At 43.6% G+C, this 26,770-nt stretch overlaps 1 protein-coding gene across 2 annotated transcripts in view; it reads left to right on the top strand.

Annotated features, from left to right (window-relative positions):
• The window catches only part of ALS2 (alsin Rho guanine nucleotide exchange factor ALS2), a 152,249-nt gene that overhangs the window by 36,487 nt on the left and 88,992 nt on the right, over positions 1 to 26,770 (top strand). For both annotated transcript variants that reach the window (XM_077448586.1, XM_077448585.1), the window contains exons 4-7: positions 634 to 1,529; positions 14,781 to 15,141; positions 15,294 to 15,462; positions 16,911 to 17,007. In XM_077448586.1, the coding sequence (XP_077304712.1) occupies positions 634 to 1,529; positions 14,781 to 15,141; positions 15,294 to 15,462; positions 16,911 to 17,007 (1,523 nt within the window). The remainder of the gene's footprint in view (positions 1 to 633; positions 1,530 to 14,780; positions 15,142 to 15,293; positions 15,463 to 16,910; positions 17,008 to 26,770) is intronic.

Genomic DNA, 26,770 nt, shown 5'->3' with positions numbered 1-26,770 from the left:
CGTCATACGCAATGACCGCCGCCTCGTTCCGAGCGATCGAATTTTCCAACAACTTTGTCCGACCGTGTGTATGCAACACAAGTTTCGGTCAAAATCCGTTGGAAACAATCCGACAGATTTTGTGGTCGGAATGTCCGACCGTGTGTACAGGGCATAAAGCTTTACTGGTTTGCAAATTGGAATCCTTTTCCTTGGTATTTACTGCACAAAGAGTCAAGTTGTTTTGCATGAGACTCTGCTGAAACCGACCAAGTGGTAACGAGATGTCAGCCAGCGCAACTCCAGCGATGGCCGCTGACGCATTTAGTCACGACCATCGTGGCTTTCTCACACAGTTCACCCAAAAGAGAAGAGATTCTTATCTATTAATGCTGTGGACTAGATACACAAGACTAGACTGTGACACTATGAGCTATTGTACATGCTAAATTACAACCATTATTTTTCTTTACCATATTTCTGATAAGGCTTATATTAATCTGAAGATTCTAGCCACCAGTTCCTGCTGTTTGGCACAGTATCCATCATCTTTTTGTGGATTCATCTGCAATGTTTAAAACATGATAATTTTTCAAACTACATGGCGTACTAACTTTATATGACACATGTAACCTATTTGTTTTTTTTATTTAGACGGTGAAGTTTTTAGCTATGGAAAGCAGTCATGGAAGGAGAATTCACAAGAAGTGCCCTGCAGCGCTCCATTGTTAGAGAAGACATTGTGTGGTCAGCATGTAATATGTGTTGCTGCAGGAAGTTATCACTGTGGAGCTGTAACAGATAATGGAATGGTCTATATGTGGGGTGAAAACACAGCTGGACAATGTGCAATTGCCAACTGCCCATCAATATCAGAGCCTGTGCCAGTCACTATAACTGATCAGGAATGTACCCCTCCTCTGTGGGTACGGGTTATGCAGCTGTCCTGTGGGGAAGAACATACTCTTGCCTTGTCTGTCAGCAGGGAGATCTGGGCCTGGGGCAGTGGCTGCCAACTTGGATTAATAACCTCAACGTTTCCTGTGACCAAGCCTCAAAAGGTGGAACATCTTTCAGGCCGGAGAGTTCTTCAGGTAGTGTGTGGGGCATTTCACAGCTTGGCTCTGGTGCAATGCCCTCTTGCCCAAGATGTGAAGAATGTGCCAGAGAGATGCAACCATTGCAGAGAACTGTTAATCACTATGACGGAGAAAGAAGACCATGTCATTATTTCTGATGCCCACTGCTGTCCATTAGGAGTAATGTTGGCAGAATCCCAACCTGACAAAAGAACTAGTCTGTCTTCATTGAGCTCTGGGCTTAAAGGAACAGAACCTAGTTTATGCTCTTTTGAGACACAGGATGGCAGAAAACAAAGCCCAAAACAAGCAGAGTCTGAAACCGAGATTGGCACTGATGTGGCCAGTATTTGCGAAAGTGATATTGATGTGACTTTCGACAAGCCAATATGTGAAAGCACCTTGCTGTCTAACGCTGAAACGGCCAACGTGGATTCCTCTTCAAACAATACCACCTTAGAGTATGCACGGGTAAGATTTTGTACAGAATAATGGGCCTTTTGTTATTTTGCACCATGCTTTTTTATTTTATCTTTTATTATTTTTAAGTAGCTGAAGATCATGGAAGTATTTAAAAGTTTTTATCTATCGTATATGGTCTTGGTCATCCCTGCCCATCATACTTTACAACAAGTAAATGCAAATGAAGAAATTGGTTGTTCGGTGAAGTTGAACAATAATACCTTTTCTAAAACAATAAGGAAAAATGGTATTCAGCGGGGAAAAGCCAGCCATACATGGATCGAAATTCAGCTGCTTCAGCAGGAATTAGCTGAATTTCAATCCATGTATGGACAGGAAGGGTGTACAGAGGCCGATTTACTGATTAACTTCTGTACAACTGCCCTTTTGGATTTTCCCCTCAGGGTCGTTACTGCAGGCTATAGCCTGCAGCACTGATTAGTGTATTCTGACAGCGGGGAAGTCTCCCTGCCATCAGAGTACAGTAGCCCAGTTGGGAGGATTTTCCCCATCCACTTCAGTGGTGTGTGGTGGGGGAATCAAGTCAGTTGTTTCTCTTCAACCCTCGATCAAAAACAATAACGAATCTATGGGCTAAATGACCAGGTCAGGTGAAAGTCCTTTAATATCTTTAGGCACATTAAAGCGGAACTTCACTCTCTCGATCAACATTGACTATTTGTAATCCTTGTGCTGCTAGTATTAGTAAATGGATAGGAAAATTTATCTCCTTTTACTTGTTTTACATTTCTTTTTATTTTTTATTTTTCTAAGTTACTTCCTAGTTTCTGGCCTAGGCAAATGGGCTTTCTCAGCCAAACACACCCTCCTGCCTGCATGTCTAAGCTAAGGGTAGGTGGATTCCAGGAAGTAACGGCTACATTAATTATCTGCCCTTAGGATGGCCACAGCTAGAAATTCTAGGGGGTGTTTTCAACTTGTTTTTTCAGCAAACTAAAGCATGGGGACGTGGATGGGCGAGTTTGCTCTGAATATTAAAATTAAATTGGTATTCTTGGTTTGTGGTGCTCAGATGCAGCGTAGTTCTACTCTGTTATTTTGTTTTATCAAGTGATAGTTATCAAGGACCACCATCAAGTACAATCGAATGGAGAGAACGAGAGACAATCACCTCCAAAAGGTCCATGCTAGCCATATATATTATGCTGTGTTTATTTTTCTGGTATTGAAAGTACAAGAAATGGAGGATGGAAAGAAAAGTTATTGCATGCAATGTAAAAGCAGCCATCAACAGGAGATTTCCAATCACATTGGCACCTCTAGATCATGGATACTTTAAGTTAAATATTAAACATGCATATTGTCATGGAATTTCAGTCTGGTTTAGTTTCAACACAAATGACAGCTGCATAATGCTGGTAAATTGTACCAATGAAAGATAAGCCATTCTTTGTTAAATCTTATGTTTTATAACATGCCAACTGCTAGAAGTGCTTTCGCTTTTTCATTTTATCTTTTGAATAGAGTTGGAAATGGCTAGAAACTCTGGACTTGTCCCGGACAGACAAGAGAACCTGTACCAAAAGAAATTACGGAAGCTGCTATTAATGCAGACCAACTTCTTAAAATGCAAGTTACTTGGCTGACTCTGGCCTCTATAGCTTCAGTAAGGGACTGGAACAAGCAGGCAGTGTTAGCAAAGTCAGCTTGAAGTCTGCTGATTACTGGTCAGTGATTTGAAAAATACAGAAGACACTGGATCAGCATCACAGCCTTGTCTTTGTTAAAATGTGGTTGTAAAGGCTCAATGATTTTTACTTTCATGCACTCTATGCATTAAAGCAACCCCCCCCCCCCCCCCCATACTTTCCTGAGCTCCATCTCAATCCAGCGATGTGCACAAGCAGTGGGAGCCATTGGCTCCCTCTACTGTCAGTTACATCCAGTGAGCCAATGAAGAGAGATTGGGGGCAGGGCCGAGGCCCGCTCCATGTGTGTGAAGGGTCACGCAGAACAGTGGCTTGGGAGCCCCCATGGCAAGCTGCTTGCTATAGGGGCAGGAGGAAAAGGCCAGGAGCCCCGCAGGGGAACTGAAGAGGAGGATCAAAAACCACTGCACAGAGCAGGTAAGTATGACATGTTTGTTATTTAAGAAGAAAGGCTGCCTTTAATATCACTTTAAAGCAGAATGGTTTGATAACAATCAATGTTCCTTAACAAAAGAACGTGTATTCCACATTAATAATTATGCTACCAAAATTAGGGTATGCTGTAAATTGCTCCTGTATCTTCTTATTGGAGGCTACCATTTTGTTGAAGACCAGAGTAGTCCCTTTCTTATTGGTAACTCTCCCCTTCTCCTTGGTCTCAAAAACTATATGTTTATGTAGTTAAAATATTAGTCAAGATCCCTCATCCAGTTGTTCGCCCCTTTCAAGTCCTTATTTGTGGTTTCCATGAGTCTTTCCACCAGGGTCGGGTACTAATGCTATTTTACCATTGTAAAATCTGGCAGCTGGCTACGAACTATACGGAAGCCCCTTCATTTCATACCCATATGCCCCTCTGGGGTAACCCGTGTCTGCCCGAATTATTAACGGTACCCAATTATGGGCTTTGGATTATCAAGGGGTTTATATACCTCTCACATGTCCTTTTCAATTGCAGAGTCATGGCATTCCAGGAACTCAAGACTGAGTTTTTTCATTATCCCCAACTCCGTCTTGCAATCAACACTCAGTTTGGGGACTCAGTTCCCCAGTCTTGACTCCCTACCCCTGTTTTAGGGGATTACTGGCTAAGATCCCAATTAATCTCTGTTCTAGACCAATCTAATGCTGCCTGCTGTAATTACACAGGCCTACCAATTCAGTGGGTGGCAGACGTAGAGGAATAGGTAGATGAGGACTGAAATGAGGTCTTAGACACCTGCAAATTTGTGTCTCCCAAACTCTCTGATCGTTTCACTCACCTTTTTTTATATTCTACATAGATCTTGCTTAACTCCAAACCACCTTTCTAAGTACCAACCAGACCACAATCCAACATGCTCTAGATGTGGTGAACCCCTGTGACACCTTTTACCATTTATTATGGTCCTGCCCTTGTAATCAGGGATATTGGGTGCAAGTGGTTAAATTTTTACACAATCAAATGGGCTCTTCCCTGACCCTCTGCCCCAAGCAATGTCTGTTAGGCCTTCTCTCTACCTTGGAGGAGGACAAACCCCTTCATATCCTCTTATAGGAGTCGCTCTTCATGGGCAAAATGTTGATTGCAAGTGTGGTATATTCAATCAACATTCTTATTCTGTATGGGGGAGCTCACACATACTTAAAGGTATAGGGACACACTGGACATCCATCGATAGCACAATGACGGCAAAGGTATCCAGGGCCTCCCCATTCTCAAAATGTATAGCGTTAGGACTGCAGTACACTAGGGTGCTGTCAAGTGGCCCCGCAGCTTCCGCATATATTTGCAGATGTGTGCAAAAAAAAAACCCTGGTTTTAACGTGAACTGTTGGATCCCAATTCCCAAACCTGGTCTGGTAACAGCTGAGCGGGGAAACACCAAGTTGTAGGCAGGATCAAAGTAAAGGACAGGCAGCGACCGGGCAGTGAGGTACAAATTCACTGGACAGAAGTGTAGTCAGTAGTCCAGGCTGAGGTTGGTAACAGATAAACAGCGATCAAAAGTAGACAAAGACGATCCGAATCCAGATCAAGCGGGGTGGGTTACAGAATCAGAATGAATATCAGAATCAAGGACACAAGACTGAAGAACATTCAGCAAGGAGCTTGTGCAGAGTTCAGATTCAAATAGCCCGCTTGGCGGCAGTGAGCGCATGCTCGTATTTATGTATAATGATGCATGTGCAGTTAGAATTCTGATGGTTGGCAAAATGTTCCTGACAAGTGTATTGTTTGTTTATGACTCTTGATTAGCAGGAGAACATGAGTGCTGGTGGAATTAAGGGTCACCATGAGGTATTTTCTGGACATAATTGATGGTAATCCTGGAAAATATGTTGCTGCGGAACAGTTAGAGAGGAAGTAAACTGCAGTGGAGGTAGGCCACTATAAGTTCAGGAGGTGGTTGGAGTGAAGAATTTTCAGAGTCCAGGAGACTAAGGTGTGAGAGTGCATCAGGTAAATAAACGGCTACAATTAGCCTAAAGCTCAGCTAAATTAATAAGAGCCCACAGTTATTTCTTCAAAAGTGTTTGGAAACGTGACCCTTTCTGAGTTTAAAGGATAAGTTCAGCTTTGGGAATATGTTACACGTCCCACCTGTTTTTAGGGTGGAACATGTAACATTTTCCTAATGCTTCTGCTGCTGCCCGCTAACCTCCCTCCCTGTGGTAGCAGTACGGGAAGAAGTTTCCTGTACTAGCTGTCACTTTTTAAAATCATTTAGGGGCCAGTTCACGCCAGATGCAGTTCTGTGCGCTTTTTTTTCCTGCACAAAATGCATGCACAGTGTTTTCCATGTATGGCCAATGGCTTTAGTTCACCCCATGCAGTCAGTTTCTGTACCCGAAACTGACCGGAACATGAGTGCATGGTGTGAACTAGAGCTATTGGAATATATGGAAAACACTGTGCATGCATTTTTAGTGCAGGAAAAAAGTACACAAAACTGCATCTGGTGTGAACTGGCCCTTAGAATCATTCCTTCACACAGCTCTGTGCGTGAATGAACTACAAGCCCGGGCATCCTTTGCGATGATCAGCTTGCAGTTCTCAATGAACTACCCATGGTGCTGTGGAGCTCCATGGTAGTTGATTTCTTCCTGTCAGTGCATCTGCCTGCCAGTAGGGCAGGGATATGCAATTAGTGGACCTCCAGCTGTTGCAGAACTACAAGTACCATGAGGCATTGCAAGACTCTGACAGCCACAAGCATGACACCCAGAGGCATGATGGGACTTGTAGTTTTGCAACAGCTGGAGGTCCGCTAATTGCATATCCCTGCTGTTGGGGATGTACGGCACACAGATATACTGACAGATCTGCATGGCACCAGCGATCTGCTGATCACTGATGCAATGCTTTACAGGTTGCAAAAGAAAAAAAATAATGAATGCAAATATTTTTTTACCTGCAAAAAAAGTGCATTTATTATTTTTTCTGATGCTCTGTACACACGACCAGTGTGTTCAGAGCATGCGTAGTTTTTGGTCCGTCGGAACAGCATACAGACGATCGATTTTCCCGATAGGAATTGGTTCTGTCGTAAATATTTAGAACATGTTCTATTTCTAGATCCATCAGAATTTTCGACGTAAAAAGTCAGATGGAGCATACACATGATCAGAATATACAATGAAAATCTCCCGTCTGACTTTTTCTGTCGGACATTCCACTTGTGTGTACGCGGCATAAAAGGTGAACTATTCCTTTAAATAGAGGTAAAGGGGTTGGTCTTAGAGCAGTGGTCTCCAAACTGTGGCCCAGCAGCCAGATGCAGCCCTTTGCTTGCTTTTATTTGGCCCTTGGGGAACTATTTTCATCCACTGATGCCAACAATGGGACATAATTCCCCCCCACTGACACCAATGAAGGGGCAGAATTCCTACCAATGACACCAACAATGTGGCCTAATGACCATAATGATGGGGCACGATTCCTCCCAATGACACCAACTATGGAGCACAATTCCTCACGCCAACACCGATGGGGCACTTTTCCTCCCACTGATACCAAATATGAGGACTTGTTTATTCCCACTGATGTCGGGGCCTTTTCTACTCCTAATGGCCACAGTCCGGCCCTCCTTAAATCTGAAGGACAGGAAATTGGTCCTTTGTTTACAGAGTTTGGCGACCCCTGGTCTGGAGCAACCATTCTCCACTAGCATTCCCTCTGATGGTGCCTGCTTAGTTTTGGAGCAGAGCCAGCATCATGATGCCACTAATATTCTTTTTTTTTTTAGCTGTCTGTAACCTCCCCGTGAAAGGATGGTATTCTTCTCACTGACCTCCAATGTAAGTGGGCATTTTTTCCCACTGATCTCTGATAATTTGGTTTTAGCAGGAGTTCCCCAAGACCTGAAAATTATTTGAAGGGTTCCTCCTGGATGAAAAGGTTGAAAGGCTGGTCTAGAGGAAATTGAAGGAAAACTTTGTAAATTTTAATAGTATTAGATACTTTAAGCTTAGAAGTCACTCTCGTGTTCAAAAATGTACAAAGATTCGTAAATTCCCCAAATGCCTAGTGTAATCCCAGGATAAGAAAAAAGCAGATGCATATGTGGAAGTGCACCAGTAAAATGTTGTGGGGGTGTCAAAGTCTGAGTAACATGGTGACACAGGGAAGGTCACCTGACAATACAGGGAGTATAGTTTCTCTTTGACGATAAAATTTTATGTCAGTACAAGATTGGACCCATGTGGGTGATGGCTGGCATAAAGGTGCCAAAATGTGGTATTTATGCTTGTGTTCTGCCCTTGAAACAAAGGAGGGGTAAGATCTGTGACAGGGCTTTGCCTTGCACAAGTGCAGAGAAGTTTCTCCAGGATTGGTAATCATGGTAGGTGTTATGGAGCCTGAGAGCTTTGTAGAGTATTGGGTGGGGATGACGTTTTCAACCTTGGGTTCCTGTTTTTCCAGCAGCCAGCACCTGCTGATTGTGTGGGTGTGCACAGGCCGTATGTGATAGAATGTGAGTAGAGATTGGGGTGTTGGCCAGTGCAGCAACGGGCTGTGGGGTATGCAGAGTATGTGAGTGTGTGAGTGGTGCTGAGAAATGATCTGAAGGAACAGACAAAGGCCTACAGCCTGAGGCCAGAGCAGGGATGCTGCAAGAAGAATCAGGAGGGCCAACACAGTTTTGCTATTGTGTTGAAGTGATGTGGGAAATCGTGGTGTAAAGATGTTCTTTTTAATAAAAGTTAGCCAAGCCAGCCCTGAGTCACAGATTTTGTGAGTGCTTGAACCTTGTCCATTGAGTTAGGCATATAAATTTAGAGGTTTATAATACACTAAAACGTATACATGTTTAATTTAACCACTTCAGCTCAAGAAGATTTTACCCCCTTCACGACCAGGCCATTTTACGCTATATCATTTTTTTCACACAAATAGAGCTTTCTTTTGGTGTCATTTAATCACGAAAAAAAGACTAATGCCGCGTACACCTGATCGGAATTTTGGTCGAAAAAAAAAAGCTCTGATGGGTTTTCCCGACGGAATTTCGACAGGATTTCGCTCAAGCTGTCTTGTATACACATGGTCACACCAAATTACGACCGTCAAGAATGCGATGACGTACAACATGTACGTCGAGACTAGAAAAAGGAAGTTCAATACCCAGTAGACAATAGCTTCCATCTCGTATCTGAGCATGCGTTTTGCACGTCGAAATTGCATACACACGATCGGAATTTCTGAACATGCTCTCAAATTTTTGCTGGAGGGAATTCGGCCATCTAAATTCCAATGGAGCATACATTTTCCGATGAAAAGCTCTAATCAGTCTTTTACTGGCCAAAATTCCGATCATGTGTACGCGGCATAAAGGTTTTAAGGAAAAAATATATATATATTTTTTACTTGCTGCTATAAAATATATCCAGGAAAAAAATCTAATTTCTTCATAAATTTTGGTCAAAATGTATTCTGCTACATGTCCTTGGTTAAAAAAAAAAAACAAAAAAAAAAAAACAAAATAAAAAATGTGTATATTGATTGGTTTGTGTGAACGTTATAGAGTGTTCAAACTATGGTCTATATATTGGAATTTTTTTAATTTATTTTTTTATACTACGAATGGTGGAGATCAGCGACTTATAGTGGGACTGTGATAGTGCCGGGGGCAATCTGACACTGGGTAGGAACTAACTGCCACTGACATTACTAGTGACTCTAATACAATGATTTGTGATAATATTATACACTGTCACTGTACTAATGACTGACCGGGAAGGGCTTAATATCTTGGGTAATCAAGGGGGTAAATGTGTGCCTAATGAGGGTTTGTGTAATGTGTGCTGCCTTTTACTAAATATCTGTTTATTCTCGCCGCATTGCAGAGAGAGGAAACAAAGCGATTGTTCTCTCTGTACAAAGTCCTGGGTTAATTGTCAACACAGGGCTCTGTGCTGTGATTGGACAAAGCCAATCGGCAGGTCCCGGCCATGAATCATTGTCCGGAACCTGCTGACAAACCTCATGTGTACAATCTCAGCAGGAGTCGGCGGGCAGAGGCACGCATGCCCTTTACCCGAAAGAAGCCACCGTCGTACAGGTAGTGGTTAATATAGCACCAGCATAATTCACAGCCTTTTACAGTTTTTATATTGGTTCCTGCCCTAGGGGACCCTACAGAAGAATGGCTTTAACCTCTTCTTAACAAGAACTTTCAGGTGAGGATGTGTTGGGTTTGTGGATGAAAACCTGAACTCTGAGGGAAAGCTCTTCAATACAGGGGATAACATAGCCCTGTTGTGCAAATTGTGATGGAAATTCAACCCATTGCAAGACCAAAGCACTATCGAGTAAGGCATTGTGCCAGATAATTTTGCATGTCAGCCTGTGTAGTATATACGAAAAGGCTTTCCCAGAGCAGAGACCCTTTCTATTTGGGCTCCATTCACACTTGTGCGAGTTGTCATGCAACTTTGGACACCAAAGTCACATGACAAGTCATTCCCCATGTTTTCCAATAATACCAATTCATATACAGGTATGTGTGACTTAAAGTTGCAGCAACTACAAAGTAGTCCAAGCACTACTTTGGTCCGACTTTCATGCAACTTGTGGGCCGTAGACTTCAATGTTAACCCTCAAAAGTTGCATGAAAGTCATACATGAATGTTATACAATGCAACAGTTGTTCATTGTTACCGGTAAAAGCAAAAATTGTATCCAAGTTGCACCCATCCAAAGTTACGACAAAGTTTGAAGTTGTACAAGTGTGAATGGAGCCTTAAGTGGTAGATATTCTGTTATTAGAAACCAGTTTATTAGGTAGTGTCAACTAAATGTAAATGATTTCCATGAAAAAGTCTGACAATATCATTCAGATACAAATGGAAATCCTTTTGTAAACTTGCAAGCTCTAATACTCTTGGTAAAGGTTGATTTTAATTGGTAAACAAACAAATTGCATAAGTGTATTGACATTTCTAGACCGTACCTCAATGTTTGCCTGGTAAGCACAGATGGCTTGGGGAAGATTTTCCATGAGTATCAAAGTTCCTAGTAATTCCTAGTAATTCCCATCCCCAAAGGAACAAGACCAAAAACTCACTAAAGCAATCGCGATTTTCTAAAATTCAGTGCAATATTAGTGGTTTGAAGCATTTGTCACTTTCAAAATTCCACCTGATGAATATCTCCATTGGACTTCCAGAAATTAAAATGAAAGTTCAGGCTAAACTTTTTTATTTTATTTTTATTTTTTTGATAGAGTGCTAAAGGATTAGAACCTGTCCTAGTTCCTTTTGACTGCGTCTCAGTATGAATTCTGGGTGTCCAGTCCTGTGAGGTTCACTACATTACCCCAGTAGGAGTGAATAGTGAGATCCCTGAGTTAGGGGGTCGTTGGTATGCTGTTTGCCCCTCTATCCCAGGATCCTGGGGAGGTTTACTTGACAATTTTGTCTGGGGTGGGATTGGTGATAAAAATTATAGACCAGACTAGGCCTATTTGCTTGGGCATATTTTATGTGAATTTGGTAGGGTTTTTTTTATTATCATCATCATTATTATTATTATTATTATTATTATTATCCCTTTCATGCCTAAGCCTTCTGACATTTGTTGCTTACAAGTTAAAATCCATATTTTTTTTTGCTAGAAAAATTACTTGGAACCCCCCAAACATTTATATATATATATATTTTTATCAGAGACCCCAGAGAATAAAATGGCAATCATGGCAATATTTTATGTCACACGGTATTTGTGCAGTGGTCTTTTAAACGCAATTTTTTTGGGGAAAAATACACTTTTATGAAAAAACAAAACAAAAACTAAATGGTAAAATTAGCCCAATTTTTTGTATAATGTGAAAGAAAAGTAAATAGATGCCTACCGTGTCATGCTTTGAAATTACGCACGCTCGTGGAATGGTGACAAACTACTGTACCTAAAAATCTTCATAGGCAACACTTTAAAAAAAATGAAGGGTTACCAGGTTACCAGATTAGAGTTACAGAGGAGGTATTTTGCTAGAATTATTTCTCTTGCTCTGACAATCGCAGTGATACCTCACATGTGTTATTTGAACACTGTTTTTCTTGCGGGCACAACTCACGTATGCGTTTTCTGCTTGCTGTTAATTTTTTTAAAATTTTTAATTTTTTTTACATTGTCCCTTTTAAAAAAAAAAATACATTTTGATTACTTTTATTGTTGTCACAAGGGATGTAAACATCCCTTTTGACAGTAATAGGAGGTGACAAGTACTTTTTATGGAGGGATCGGTGGTCTAAAAGACCCCAAATCCCTTCTCTGCACTTAAATCTATTCAGATTGCCAAAATTGGAGATTTTGAATACTGTAATTTTTTTTTTTTTTAAATTGCCACCATTGACAGCCAAGTAAACCAGAAGTGACATTCTGATGTCACTTCCGGTATTTTACATCGGAGACCCGATCAAAGCCGAATCCAGACGGTGCAGCTGACGGTGACAGAAGGGGGGAGGATGTCCCCTTCCACTCCTTTAGGATAACAGCTGAACAACTTTTAGTCTCATAGGTTGTTATCACTAAAAAGCCAACCGGGGTTTGCCTTAAGCTGCATCACCCTTCTTTAACCCCTTCAAGTCATGAACACAAATTTGCGTATGGTCGGCGCAAAGGGGTTATTTTTAATTTATTTTTAGTATTTTATGTTACTGTTTTTAAGTTTGTTTTCTCTTTATAAGAATGATGAGATAATGACTACCCCTTTGATTTGGTACCAAAACAGAAAATGCAGGATGTACTTGGCCGAAACCAAAAATTACAGTTTTTAAATATATATATATATACGGTATATATATATTTTTTTTTTAATATATATAATTGTATTATATTCAACGTTTTAATTAATATAATACATTTAAATTAATATTTATTTTTGCCCATTATCGGCACCTTTAGTGCAAGAACAGCTCAAGAAAAATGCATCTATGTAAAGTCTATTGATTGTATTCCCACTGGTTCATTGCACTTCCATTGTGGAGTTAAAAAATCCTTCCTGCTTGCTGCATTTTTGGTCCGTTAAAAAAAAACTGCACCAAAAACACACCTCCCCATTGAAATGCATTGAAAATGCAGCAAGAACGTATCAATAATGTACCCCTGTTGTGTTTTTGATGCAGTATTTGAGTCAGATGACCTATGAAAAACACACCATAAGTGTGGCAAAACTACTTGCATTTTTATAGCGGTTGGCACCTTTTTTTTCTATCAGCAAACTGCCGATAATCCCTATTTTCCGCCGAAATTTCAGCGCATCACTACTTTTGGGGGCTCGACTCCACTGACATTTTTGTGATGGTTTACTGATACTAACTTCAGTATGTTTCACTTCTAATACGCTTTGGTCTGGAGGTTAGTTGGTTTCTACATCTGTGGAAAACTTTGTATGTTTTGCAATTTTTTTTCAAATTTTTTTTTATTATGTGGTAGGTTTTACTGCTATGCAGAGATACAGTGCATCCGGAAAGTATTCACAGCATTTCACTTTTTCCACGCTTTGTTATGTTACAGCCTTATTCCAAAATGGATTAAATTCATAATTTTCCTCCAAATTTTACAAACAATACCCCATAATGACAGCGTGAAAGAAATTTTTGTAAAATCTTTGCAAATTTTATTCAAAATAAAAAATGAAAAAAATCACATGTACATAAGTATTCACAGCATTTGCTCAATATTTTGTTGAAGCACCTTTTGACACCAATTACAGCCTCAAGTTTTTTTGATTGTGATGCTACAAACTTGGCACACCTATTTTTGGGCAGTTTCTTCCATTCTTCTTTGCAGGACCTTTGAAGCTCCATCAGGTTGGGTGGGGAGCATTGGTGCACAGCCTTTTTCAGATCTCTCCAGAGATGTTCAATTGGTTTCTACTCAAGGACGGTCACAGAGTTGTCTCATAGCCAATTTTTTGTTATCTTAGCTGTGTGCTTAGGGTTGTTGTGAGGTCCAGATTGCTCTGGAGCAGGTTTTCATCAAGAATGTCTCTGTACATTGCTGCATTCATCTTTCCCTTGATCCTGACTATGCTCCCAGTTCCTGCCGCTAAAAAACATCCCCACAGCATGATGCTGTCATCACCATGCTTCACTGGTTTCCTCCAGACATGATGTTTGCCATTTAGGCCAAAGAGTTCAATCTTTGTTTCATTAGACCAGAGAATTTTGTTTCTCATGGTCTGAGAGCCATTCAGGTACATTTTGGAAAACTCCAGGCTTGCTGTCATATGCCTTTTATCTTCCGTCTGGCCACTCTACCATTCAGGCCTGACTGGTGAAGTGCTGGTGAAGTGCTGCAGAGATGGCTGTTCTTCTGGAAGGTTCTCTGCTCTCCACAAAGAAACGCTGGAGCTCTGTCAGAGTGACCATCGAGTTCTTGGCCAACTCCCTGACTAAGGCCCTTCTCCCCCGATTGCTCAGTTTGGCTAGGCGGTCTGCTCTAGGAACAGTCCCGGTGGTTCCAAATTTGTTCCAGTTACGGATGATGGTCACTGTGCTCATTGGGACCTTCAATGCTGCAGACATTTTTCTGGATTCTTCTCCAGATCTGTGCATTGTTACAATACTGTCAAAAAGGTCTACAGTCAATTCCTTGGACTACATGCCTTGGTTTGTGCTCTGACATGCACTGTTAACTGTGGGACCTTTATATTCACAGGTGTGTGTCCGTGTCCAATCAACTGAATTTACCACAGGTGGACTCCAATCAAGTTGTAGAAACATCTCAAGGACGGTCAATGGAAACGGGATGCTCAATTTTGAGTGTCATGGCTGTGAATACTTATGTACATGTGATTTTTTTTTTTTGTCATTATGGGTTATTGTTTGTTCCGGATGCACTGTATTTTCTCTCACTTTGTTTTAGTTAAGATTTCACTAGAGTGAAAATATCCAACAGGGATAACATTTTTTTTTATTTCTGGTAAGGGAAGGCTAGTTCCTCTGTAGGCTTTGTATTGCTGTCAGTGCCCTGATGCTGATATTCCCTTATTTTTTTGTCCATGTGATAGTAAATGAGAGAAAATGTCTAAAATTGTTCCCCGGATTGCAGTTTAAAATCATGTACTATTTTTATGAATTCATCATATTCTTTCCCTTGATTTAGGCCCAGGAGGGTATGCTGCAAGAATTAAGTGACTGTTTTCACAGTCCTGCTACTACTTCAACATCAGCCCTCAACAGCCTTGTAGTGTCCTGTGCATCAGCTGTGGGCTTCCGAGTGGTGGCCACGTGTGAAGCTGGGGCTCTGTCCCTCAAGAAGGTGATGAACTTTTATTCTGGAACTCTAGGGGATGCTGAGTCTGCTATTGCCTCCGTTACACAGGAAGGGTTAAAGGACAGCAGAGAAGAACAAGTGAAACTGGAGTCCATGCAAGGCAAGAAAAGCTCCAGTTTGGTGGATATTCGAGAGGAGGAAGCAGAAGCCGGAAACAGAAGACTTTCCCTGCCAGGGCTGCTTTCTCAAGGTAATCTTTATATTGTAACGTGTTAAAGTTCCTAGACTTTATATACAATATTATGAAGTCACTTTGGATAAAATATTTTCAAGTGCCGTTACATTTGGTTATTGATTATGCTGTTTTGTTTTTTTAAATCTGATTTGCCTTTTTGTTTTTAGTATCCCCTAGGCTCCTTAGAAAGGCTGGGAGAGCACGGATGAGAACAGTTGCACTGACCCCCACTAATAGCGGGGAAGCAGATGTATTACTGCCATGTCTAAGGACTGAAGTTTGGAGTTGGGGGAGAGGAAAAGAGGGTCAGCTGGGACATGGGGATGTCCTGCCAAGGTAAAATGCGACTTTATATTGACCGGTAGGGCTATTATACAAGACATGTTTGTTTTTCTCAGGGCAAATGTATTCCACAGCCCTTTACTGAGAACATTGACCCATCTACATTTGTCAATACCACAAGCAGAGATTTCATGTTAAAATGCCCACTTGCTAGCATAGAGATACCCACAGGAGCCAATTAGCTTGGAAGCAAGTTAAAGTGGTTCTATTGGCCGAATTGTATTATTTATTTATTTTTTAAACCTTCATGCATTCTATGCAGTAAGGTAAAAAAAACTTCAATGTGCAGCTCCCCCCTCAGCCACCCCTAATTCTTACCTGAGCCCAATCTTGATCCAGCGATGTGCACAAGAGCAGCGGCTCTCCCGGGTCTCTCCCTCCTCATTGGCTCAGACACAGCACTGGGAACCATTGGCTCCAGCTGCTGTCAATCCCACCCAGGAACGTGACTTGGAGCAAGTGCGCACGAGTGCCCCCAGAGTAAGCAGCTTGCAATAGGGAGGAGCCAGGACACCGGCAGGGGACCTGAGAAGAGGATTAGGGCTGCTGTGTGCAAAATCATTGCACAGAGCAGGCAAGTATGATCTGACTGGCAGCTGGCTCAGGCTCTCGATGTGCCGCTGAGAGCCTGAGCCACCTGCTTCCACCCCCTCTCTGCTCTGTGCTTCAGTGAGTGCTGGAGGTGTAGAGCACAGACCCGAGAACTGAGCAATCAGCAGTCATGTGATCACTCAGTTCTCGGGCTTAGAGGCAGTGGGGTACAGCTGCAGCATCAGACCGATACTGCATCAGATACAGAAGTATGCTATGTTTGAGGTTAACATTAACATTAGGTGCACTTTTAAATATGTGTAAACACATCATAAAATAAAGTTTCCTGTTTTCTTTTCCTGTACTGGATTTTTTATTTTTACTGTAATTTAAATAGCCTTCATTATTTTTTAATAAGCTTCCTGCAGCATTGTTCTGGGTTTGTGTGTATTCATAGTAATAATAATGTCCCTAAGTAAAACCACAACCACAAATTCAGTCAATAATGCACGTACCACCATGTAGTTGAGAGATTACAAATCCGTGTGTATTCTCACTGAGACAAAAAACATTTCTTTTACAGGTTGGGATTCTCATTACTGGATAACCAAAACTTGTGATCAAACATATATTTTAAGATACTCTTTAAGATTGTTTGCTATATACGACATAAGTCGAACAATAAAGTTAAAAAAAAAAAATAATAATAATACAGATTCTTTTCTTTACTTACTGGTTACTGAGTGGTTTTATCATCTGTGGTTGCATCAGTAAAATGCAAAGATAATAATTAAAGTAAAAGGAAAAAAAAGAAATTGTAGTTTTATTTATTTTTTTAGTTTTAAACAGCTGCAGAAGCCCCTACATTTACTGAACTTTAGGGTAATGATTTAATTGTTTCCTTAATACAGGCTACAGCCATTATGTGTTCGCAGCATGGATGGCAAGGAGGTGGTACAGCTGGCAGCTGGAAGCCACCATTCTGTTGCGCTTACAGCAAGATCTCAGGTAATCAAGTTATTTGTGTCTATTTTAAGTAATATTATCCATATTCATTGCACAATTGTATATATCAGGTTTAGATTTAAATCGAAACCCAGGTACAGATTTAAATAGCATCTACATATTGTAAACATATTCTGTAGCATGTTGCAGAATGCACCAAGCATACAAATCCGTGAATGTCCCCAAAGGAGCTCACAGTCTCTTGACTTACCAGTCATGAATACAGTGGAGAAACAAATTATTTGATGCTCTACATATTTAGTAAGTTTGCCTACTTACAAAGAAATGAAGGGTCTATCGTTGTTATCATAGGTATATTTAAAATGATAGAGACAGAATATCAACCAAAAATCCAGAAAAAACACATGATACAAATGTTAGAAATTAAGTTATAGTTCAATGACTAAAATAAGTATTTAATCCCCAAGAAAAACATAACTTGGTACTTCCAAAGAAATGCCGCTCTAGGTGAGTGACTGACTCTCACCTGTTGGGAACTGGAACTCAGGGTGCTGCACAGCTCATCTGTGAGATACAGTAACATGCAATCCCCAATTGCTGTACTCCTTATTGAAATATTAAAATGACATCACCGTTATGACCGGAACAGCGTTTACTCAAACCACACATACGTTGCATGGGGAAAATATATATATATATATATATATATATATATATATATATATATATATATATATATATACACACACATGATACAAGTGGTGGAGAAACCCTTGTTGGCAAGCACCGAGGGTAAGCCGTTTCTTGTAGTTGGTGACCAGGTTTGCACACATCTCAGGAGGGATTTTGGTCCACTCTTCTTTACAGATCTTCTCTAAATCCTTAAGGATTCTCAGCTGTCGTTTGGCAACTTGGAATTTCAGCTTCCCATAAATTTTCTATAGGATTAAGGTCTGGAGACTAGCTAGGCCACTCCATGACCTTAATGTGCTTCTTCTTGAGCCACTCCTTTGTTGCCTTGGTTGTATGTTTTGGGTCATTGTCATGCTGGAAGGCCCATCCAAAACCCATCTTTAGTGCTCCGGCTTAGGGAAGAGTTAGTCTCATCCAAGATTTTACAATACATGGCCCCATTCATTGGCCCCTCAATGCAGCAAAGTCGATCTGTACCTTTAGCAGAGAAACAGCCCCAAAGTATGTTTCCACCTCAATGCTTGACTGTAGGGAAAGGACAATGCTGACTATGACCTTAAGAACACCATCCCTACAGTCAAGCACGGAGGTGGAAACATGATGCTTTGGGGCTGTTTCTCTGCTAAAGGTACAGGCCGACTTTGCCGCATTGAGGGGCCAATGGACAGGGCCATATATTGTAAAATCTTGGATGACAACATTCTTCCCTCAGCCAGAACACTGAAGATGGGTCTTGGATGGGTCTTTCAGCATGACACTGACCCAAAACATACCACCAAGGCAGCAAACGAGTGGCTCAAAGAGAAGCACATTAAAGTGATTGTAAAGTCTTGTTTTTTTCTCAAATCACCTTTCAGGACAACCCCGGAGAGAGTGTAGCTCCACCTTGTCATTAGGAAACACATGCCCACTTTAAAAACACCTCCTCTTCCTCCATGGCTTCAGTTATTGTGTTTCCTCCTTGGAGGAAGCATGTGCCTGAACCAGGGAGAGCTACACTCTCTGCAGGGGAGTAAGGCTTACCTTAGCTACAGGTTGTTTTTTTCTTTGACCCCCAGCAGCATCTCCAGTGGGGGAGGACTCCTGGAGCTCCTGGTCCCGCCGTCTCACGGGAGTAAGGACCCTCGGAGTGCCGGCGTCGGGTGCCCGGTGTCCGCTGATTTAGCACAGGGAGGGCTCTGTCGCTGGCGGAGGTCGCTGCAGGTCAGCGGCGTGGCTCCGTTTTCGTCGCTGGGTCCCGGGCGACGACAGTGTCGTTTACGGTGACGCGCAGGCACTCTGAGGGGGCGTGGCGCCGTGGTTCAAGCGCCTGGAACGCAGGGATCATGGGGCGGGTCAGGTGACCGTGTGCTTCCGCTTCCGGCCGGCCCTGATGACGCGGCGGCCGGGAAAATTTAAAAAATGACGGAGCTGTTTGTGATAGCTGCCTTACTCAGCGATGGAGGCGTGTAAGCCAGCTATGGCGGAGACAGGCGCCCCTAGCACCGGTCCAGCCCAGGTACGTAAGGTGCACTGGCACCCTCTGCTTCACTGTTGGGCTATGTCTTTGTCTGTTCCCCCCTCTTGGGGGCCTGTCGCTGCAGGTCAGAGGTGACTTCGCTCTGACCTTTTGCAGCCTAGTTCTGGGGTCTCACTAGTGGTCTGTTTGGTGGTGGGTCTCTGCACTGGCTTGGTGTTAAGCGACTGGTTGTTGAGAGCTTTTAGTGAGTTAAGCCTGCATGTCGTTTCAGGAAAAATCACTAGGAAAAGCTAGACCAGGTCAGAGAAAATGTCCTTCTTGCAAGACCCCCCTCAGAGATTCATGGCAGAAGGCAATGTGCAGAAATTGTATCAGAGAATTGGTGGAAGAGGAAACATCCCAGCAATATAAGGATTGGTTTTCTTCGGTTAAAGAGCTGACAAACTCCTTGAGTTCAGTCAGGTCCATCCTGATACAAAACCCTCCCGCACAGACCGAGCCTCAGAACTTACCGCCCAGCCCCAGGGCGTCGTCGTCCAGACAGGTGGATACCGAGGATTCTGGAGACGAAGGGGGTAGTACTCTCATCTCCTTCAGGGATTCTGAGGAGGAGGAAGAGGAAGAAGATAGCAGGGGCTCTAAATACAAGCTATCACTAGAGGAAGTAGATGACATTCTTAAAGCAATCTACACTACTCTAGAAATTCAAGAAGAAAAAGTACAACTGTCAGTTCATGACAAAATGTACCAGGGGTTGGACGAAACAAAACGGAGAGTTTTTCCAGTCCACAGGGTTCTCTCAGATTCAGTGAGAAAAGAGTGGAAGGACCCAGAAAAAGCCCCTTTCTTCTTTAAAGCTCTCAAGAGAAGGTTTCCCTTCGAAGATAAAGACTCAGAGGTTTGGAACAAAAAACCCAGAGTCGATGCAGCTTTCTCACAAATATCCAGACGAACGGATCTAGCCTTTGAGGATATGGGGATCCTTAACCACTTTCAGACCGGACCATTTTGCTGGTCAATGACCAGAGGTCTTTTTACACTTTGGCACTGCGCTGCTTTAACTGGTAATTGCGCGGTCATGCAATGTTGTACCCAAACAAAATTTGCGTCCTTTTCTTCCCACAAATAGAGCTTTCTTTTGATGGTATTTGATTGCCTCTGCGATTTTTATTTTTTGCGATATAAACGTAAAAAGACCGCAAATTTTGAAAAAAAATGATATTTTCTACTTTTTGTTATTAGAAAAATCCAATAAACTCAATTTTAGTCATACATTTAGGCCAAAATGTATTCAGCCACATGTCTTTGGTAAAAAAAAAGTCAATAATTGTATATTTATTGGTTTGCGCAAAAGTTGTCACATCTACAAACTAAGGTACGTTTTCTGGAATTTACGCAGCTTTTAGTTTACGACTGCCTATCTCATTTCTTGAGGTGCTAAAATGACAGGGCAGTACAAAACCCCCCCAAATGACCCCATTTTGGAAAGTAGACCCCCTAAGGAAATTGATAAGAGGCATGTTGAGCCCATTGAATATTTTATTTTTTTGCCTCAAGCGATTGAATAATGACAAAAAAAAAATTTTTTTTTTTTTTTTACACAAAGTTGTCACTAAATGATATATTGCTCACACATGCTATGGGCGTATGTGAAATGACACCCCAAAATAAATTCTGCTGCTTCTCCTGAGTACGGGGATACCACATATGTGGGACTTTTTGGGAGCCTAGCCGCGTACAGGGCCCCGAAAACCAAGCACCGCCTTCAGGCTTTCTAAGGGCGTAAATTTTTGATTTCACGCCTCACTACCTATTACAGTTTTGAAGGCCATAAAATGCCAAGATGGCACAAAACCCCCACAAATGACCCCATTTTAGAAAGTAGACACCCCAAGCTATTTGCTGAGAGGCATGTTGAGTCCATGGAATATTTTATATTTTGCCACAAGTTGCGGGAAAATTACAAACTTTTTTTTTTTTTTTTTTTTTTTCACAAAGTTGTCACTAAATGATATATTGCTCATGCATGCCATGGGCATATGTGAAATGACACCCCAAAATAAATTCTGCTGCTTCTCCTGAGTACGGGGATACCACATATGTGGGACTTTTTGGGAGCCTAGCCGCGTACGGGGCCCCGAAAACCAAGCACCGCCTTCAGGCTTTCTAAGGGCGTAATTTTTTGAGTTCACTTCTCACTACCTATTACAGTTTTGAAGGCCATAAAATGCCAAGATGGCACAAAACCCCCACAAATGACCCCATTTTAGAAAGTAGACACCCCAAGCTATTTGCTGAGAGGCATGTTGAGTCCATGGAATATTTTATATTTTGCCACAAGTTGCGGGAAAATTACAAACTTTTTTTTTTTTTCACAAAGTTGTCACTAAATGATATATTGCTCACGCATGCCATGGGCATATGTGAAATGACACCCCAAAATAAATTCTGCTGCTTCTCCTGAGTACGGGGATACCACATATGTGGGACTTTTTGGGAGCCTAGCCGCGTACGGGGCCCCAAAAACCAAGCACCGCCTTCAGGCTTTCTAAGGGCGTTACAGTTTTGAAGGCCATAAAATGCCAAGATGGCACAAACCCCCCCCCCCAAATGACCCCATTTTAGAAAGTAGACACCCCTAAATTTAGGGGTACACTAGTGAGACTAGGTAATAAATGGCGGGTGCCCTGAAACTATAAAAAAATAACTAACCAACCAGCGTCACCTGTAACAGTTATATGGTGATCACTGGTGAAAGGGTTAACTAGGGGGCAATCAGGGGGCTTTATGCGGTAGTATATGGGGGTCCCTGGCGCTATAAAAAGCTGCGGCGAACCTAAATACCTACCTGCCTAACTAGCGTCACCTGTGACACTAATACAGCGATCAGAAAAACGATCGCTTATTAGGCTGGGTTCACACTGGAGCGATGCGGGAACGCCACGAATGCGCGGCGGGTTCCCGCATCGCATGCCTCCCGGCGGCAGTTCACACTGCCCTATGCGAACTGCTGGGAGTGTCAGTGAAATGTTAATGACACCCCCAGATCAGTTCGCATATCGCAGTGCGATCTGCAAACTTGGATCGCATGGTGTGAACACCCATGCGATCCGATTCTGCTGCGGACCAAAAAAAGGGTCCCGTGCGAGTTTGCGGCGGGTGCGGCGGGTGCGACACGAATTCAGCCATACTATCTGTATAGCTGAACTCGAATCGCACAGAGATCGGATGTGATTTGCACTGCAGTGCGGTGCGAATCACATCCGTTCTCATAAACCGCTGCAATGTGAACCCAGCCTTAGTGACACTGGCGACGGGGGGTGATCACGGGGTTAAACCTTTATTGGGGGGGTTAGGGGGGTACCTTAGAACTAAAGGGGGCTAACCCTAACTGCCCTAACAGTTATTAGTCACAAATGACACCTGCCGGGTGATCAGGGGGTTAAACCTTTATTAGGTAATAAATGGCGGGTGCCCTGAAACTATAAAAAAATAACTAACCAACCAGCGTCACCTGTAACAGTTATATGGTGATCACTGGTGAAAGGGTTAACTAGGGGGCAATCAGGGGGCTTTATGCGGTAGTATATGGGGGTCCCTAGCGCTATAAAAAGCTGCGGCGAACCTAAATACCTACCTGCCTAACTAGCGTCACCTGTGACACTAATACGGCGATCAGAAAAATGATCGCTTATTAGGCTGGGTTCACACTGGAGCGATGCGGAAACGCCGCGAATCCGCGGCGGGTTCCCGCATCGCATGCCTCCCGGCGGCAGTTCACACTGCCCTATGCGAACTGCTGGGAGTGTCAGTGAAATGTTACTGACACCCCCAGATCAGTTCGCATATCGCAGTGCGATCTGCAAACTCGGATCGCATGGTGTGAACACCCATGCGATCCGATTCTGCTGCGGGCCAAAAAAAGGGTCCCGTGCGAATTTGCGGCGGGTGCGGCGGGTGTGGCGGGTGCGGCGGGTGCGGCGAATGGCTGAACTCGAATCGCACAGAGATCGGATGTGATTTGCACTGCAGTGCGGTGCGAATCACATTCGTTCTCATAAACCGCTGCAATGTGAACCCAGCCTTAGTGACACTGGCGACGGGGGGTGATCACGGGGTTAAACCTTTATTGGGGGGGTTAGGGGGGTACATTAGAACTAAAGGGGGCTAACCCTAACTGCCCTAACAGTTATTACAGTCACAAATGACACCAATGCAAAAAAAAAAAAAAAAAAAATGACATTGGTGTCACTGTGACTGGGGGGCAGGGGTAATTGGGGGGGTGATCGGGGGGTAAAGGGGGGGTGTGAGTGTGCCTGGCATGTTCTACTGTGTGTGGGATGTGTTGGTGCAACTCACTGATCCGCTCTCCTCCGTGTCGGAACGAAAAATACCGACACGGAGGAGAGAATACATCACTTCCTCTCCTGTGTTTACATTACAGGAGAGGAAGTGATGTCACCGGGGATTTCCATTCGTCGGGAGCGATCGCGAGGGGGTGGCCATGAATGAATGGCCGTCCCCTCGTCCGGGATCGCTCCCGAACGAAAACCGACCGCCGCAGGCACCGGGCGGGGGCCCGATCGGGCCCCCGACCCGCGGGAGGCAAATCACGTACATGTATGTGCTTATGCCTGCCCGTGCCATTCTGCCGACGTACATCGGCGTGCGGCGGTCGGCAAGTGGTTAAAGACCCAATGGACAAAAAAGCTGACTCCATCCTTAAAAAGGCTTGGGATGCTGCGTCAGTCAGTCTAAAACCAGCTATGGCAGCTACGGTAGTGGCCAGGAATCTGGAATGTTGGGTAGAGAAGCTGAAGAGCCATATTGAGGCACCCCGCAATGATCTCTTGGAGTCCTTTCCACTGATCCTGAATGCAGTCAAATATATGGCGGATGCATCAGCAGAATCGGTTAAACTGGCCGCCAGGTCTTCGGCTCTTGTAAATTCAGCCAGGAGAGCAGTTTGGCTGAAAACATGGTCTGGGGACACTGCTTCTAAGGTCAAGCTGTGTGGTCTGCCCTTCTCGGGTGACTTGCTCTTTGGACCCGATTTAGAGTCTGTGCTGGATAGGACAGCCGATAAAAAGAAGGCTTTTCCAGCTAAGAAAAAGCAGGTTGCCAAAAAGAATTTTCGTGCTTTTCAGCAGTCCCATAAAAAAGACCAGGATCGCAAGAGCAGATGGGGTTCACAGAAGGGCAAAGGCAAGGGTGGAGTCCTCTTTAGATCTCCCCCAGAGCAGTCCCCTAAGAGCAAGTGACAATATCTCCCCAGTGGGGGGGGGGAGACTGTCAGCTTTTCGTGAACAATGGGACAGGCTGTCTCCAAATCTGTTCGTGAAGAGTATTGTCGATCAGGGGTACAGTTGGAATTTTCAGAACCACCCCCGAGCAGGTTTTATGTGACAACATTGCCAAGGGATCAGGAGAAGGCCTCTGCAATGAAGCTTTTGTTACAGGAGCCGATACAGCAAGAGGTTCTGATTCAAGTCCCAGTAAACCAGCAGGGCAGGGGTTTTTATTCACATATTTTTCTGGTGAAAAAACCCTCAGGGAAGTACCGTTTAATCCTGAATCTGAAAGTTCTGAACAGGTTCATTCGGTACAAACATTTCAGGATGGATACAATTTTTTCCATCACAAAGTTGTTGACCCCAGAATGCTTCATGGCATCTCTGGATCTAAGGGATGCCTACCTTCATATACCCATTCATCAGGCATTGCAGCAGTTCCTGCGCCTGGCATTGAAGGTGGGGAGTTCGGTATGGCACCTCCAATTCAGGGCTCTGCCATTCGGACTCTCGTCCTCTCCCAGGGTCTTTACGAAGATTATGGCAGAGGCTTTGGAGCCCCTGAAGTTGAAGGGGATTCCAGTCGTCCCTTATCTGGACGACCTTTTGTTTTTTGCGGACTCCAGGGAGCAGGTCCTAGTCGATCTCCAGAGGGCCCAGTCTCACCTCGAGGGCCTGGGGTGGCTTCTAAATCTAGAGAAGTCGAACCTGACCCCTTCACAGGAAATGAAATTTCTGGGGTATACGTTAAACTCGATTCTCCAGAAAGTTTTCCTGCCGCTGGAAAAACAGGAAAAGTTGCAGCTAGCTGTACAGCGGATACAGAGCAACCAGGCAGTCTCAGTCAGGACGGCTATGGCAGTTCTGGGCCTGCTTACGGCGGCAATCCCGGCTGTTCAGTGGGCCAGGTTCCATTCCAGACTCCTTCAGAGGGAGGTTCTGTCAAGCTGGTCCTATCAGGATCCTTTGGAAAAGCAGTTAAAAATTTAGTCAAGGACGAAAAGGGCTCTTTGGTGGTGGAGAGACCAGGTAAACCTCTCAAGGGGCCTGGTGTGGACCTTTCCTGTGGACAAGCGTCTTACCACAGACGCAAGTGCCTGGGGCTGGGGGGCCCACCTGGATGGTCAGACATCTCAGGGGGTCTGGTCCAAGCAGGAAGCTCAAAGATCATCCAACTGGAGGGAGTTGAAGGCGATCTTTCTGGGTTTGGTGGCCTTTCAGCAGAATTTGAGAGGTCACCATGTCCAGGTGTTGTCAGACAACACAACAGCGGTTACCTACATTATGAAGCAAGGGGGAACCAGGAGCAGGAGCTTGATGGAGTTGGCCAATCTGTTGTTAGCCTGGGCAGAGCAGAACACAGCCAAACTATCGGCAGTGCATCTGAAGGGCTCTCAGAATTTGTTTGCGGACCTCCTAAGCAGGCGCAAATTGCTAGAGGCAGAATGGAGCCTGAATCAGGAAGTGTTCCTGATGATCTCCGAGGCTTGGGGGGTTCCACAGGTAGACCTCTTTGCCAGCCAGCAGAACTCAAAGGTGGACAGATTCTTTTCTCTTCACCGAGGAGATGCAGCAATAGGGTTGGATGCATTTGCTCACCCCTGGCACTACCAGCTGTGCTACGCCTTTCCCCCCTTTCCTCTAATTCCACTAGTGCTGAGGAAATTCAGGGAAGAAGGGGCAGACTTAATACTAGTCACTCCTTTTTGGCCAAAAAGGCCTTGGTTCGCGGGTCTTCGAAACCTAGCCTCGAAGCCCCCATGGAGGTTACCACTCAGAAAAGATTTGTTATCCCAGGGGACAGTAAATCATCCAGAGGTGGAACTTCTACAGCTAACCGCCTGGTTTCTGAGGAGGACCTATTAAAAGCCAAAGGTCTCTCAGATAAAGTAGTAAAGACCCTGCTGTCTAGCAGGAAGGCAGTTACACAGGCAATTTACATGAAAGTCTGGAAAAAGTTCAACTCCTGGTGTAGTTCTAGAGAGCTCAAGGTCAAGAGCACGGTGTCCGTCTTGGAGTTTCTCCATGAGGGAATGGAGAAGGGTCTCGCAGCCAGTACCCTGAAGACTCAGGTGGCTGCCTTATCAGTTTTCTTTGAAAAGACTTTATCTAAAACTTTAATTTCTAGATTTTTTAGGGCTCTTGCTCGAAGTAGACCAGTAGCCCTTAAAGACTTTCCCAGTTGGGATTTTTCTACAGTTTTACAGGGTCTCTCAGGAGCACCGTTTGAACCCTTACAAGAAGCTTCTTTACAGAAGGTGGTTTTAAAAACAATCTTTTTGGTGGCTATCACCTCGGCCAGGAGAGTCGGCGAGCTCCAAGCTCTAGCTATTACAGAACCCTTCCTTAGAGTTTATCAGGG

The sequence above is a fragment of the Lithobates pipiens genome, unplaced genomic scaffold, assembly GCF_037356315.1.
Source record: "Lithobates pipiens isolate NorthernLeopardFrog02 unplaced genomic scaffold, aLitPip1_a1.2 Scaffold_22, whole genome shotgun sequence".
NCBI lineage: Eukaryota > Metazoa > Chordata > Amphibia > Anura > Ranidae > Lithobates > Lithobates pipiens.
This window is presented reverse-complemented; position numbering and strand designations above follow the sequence as displayed.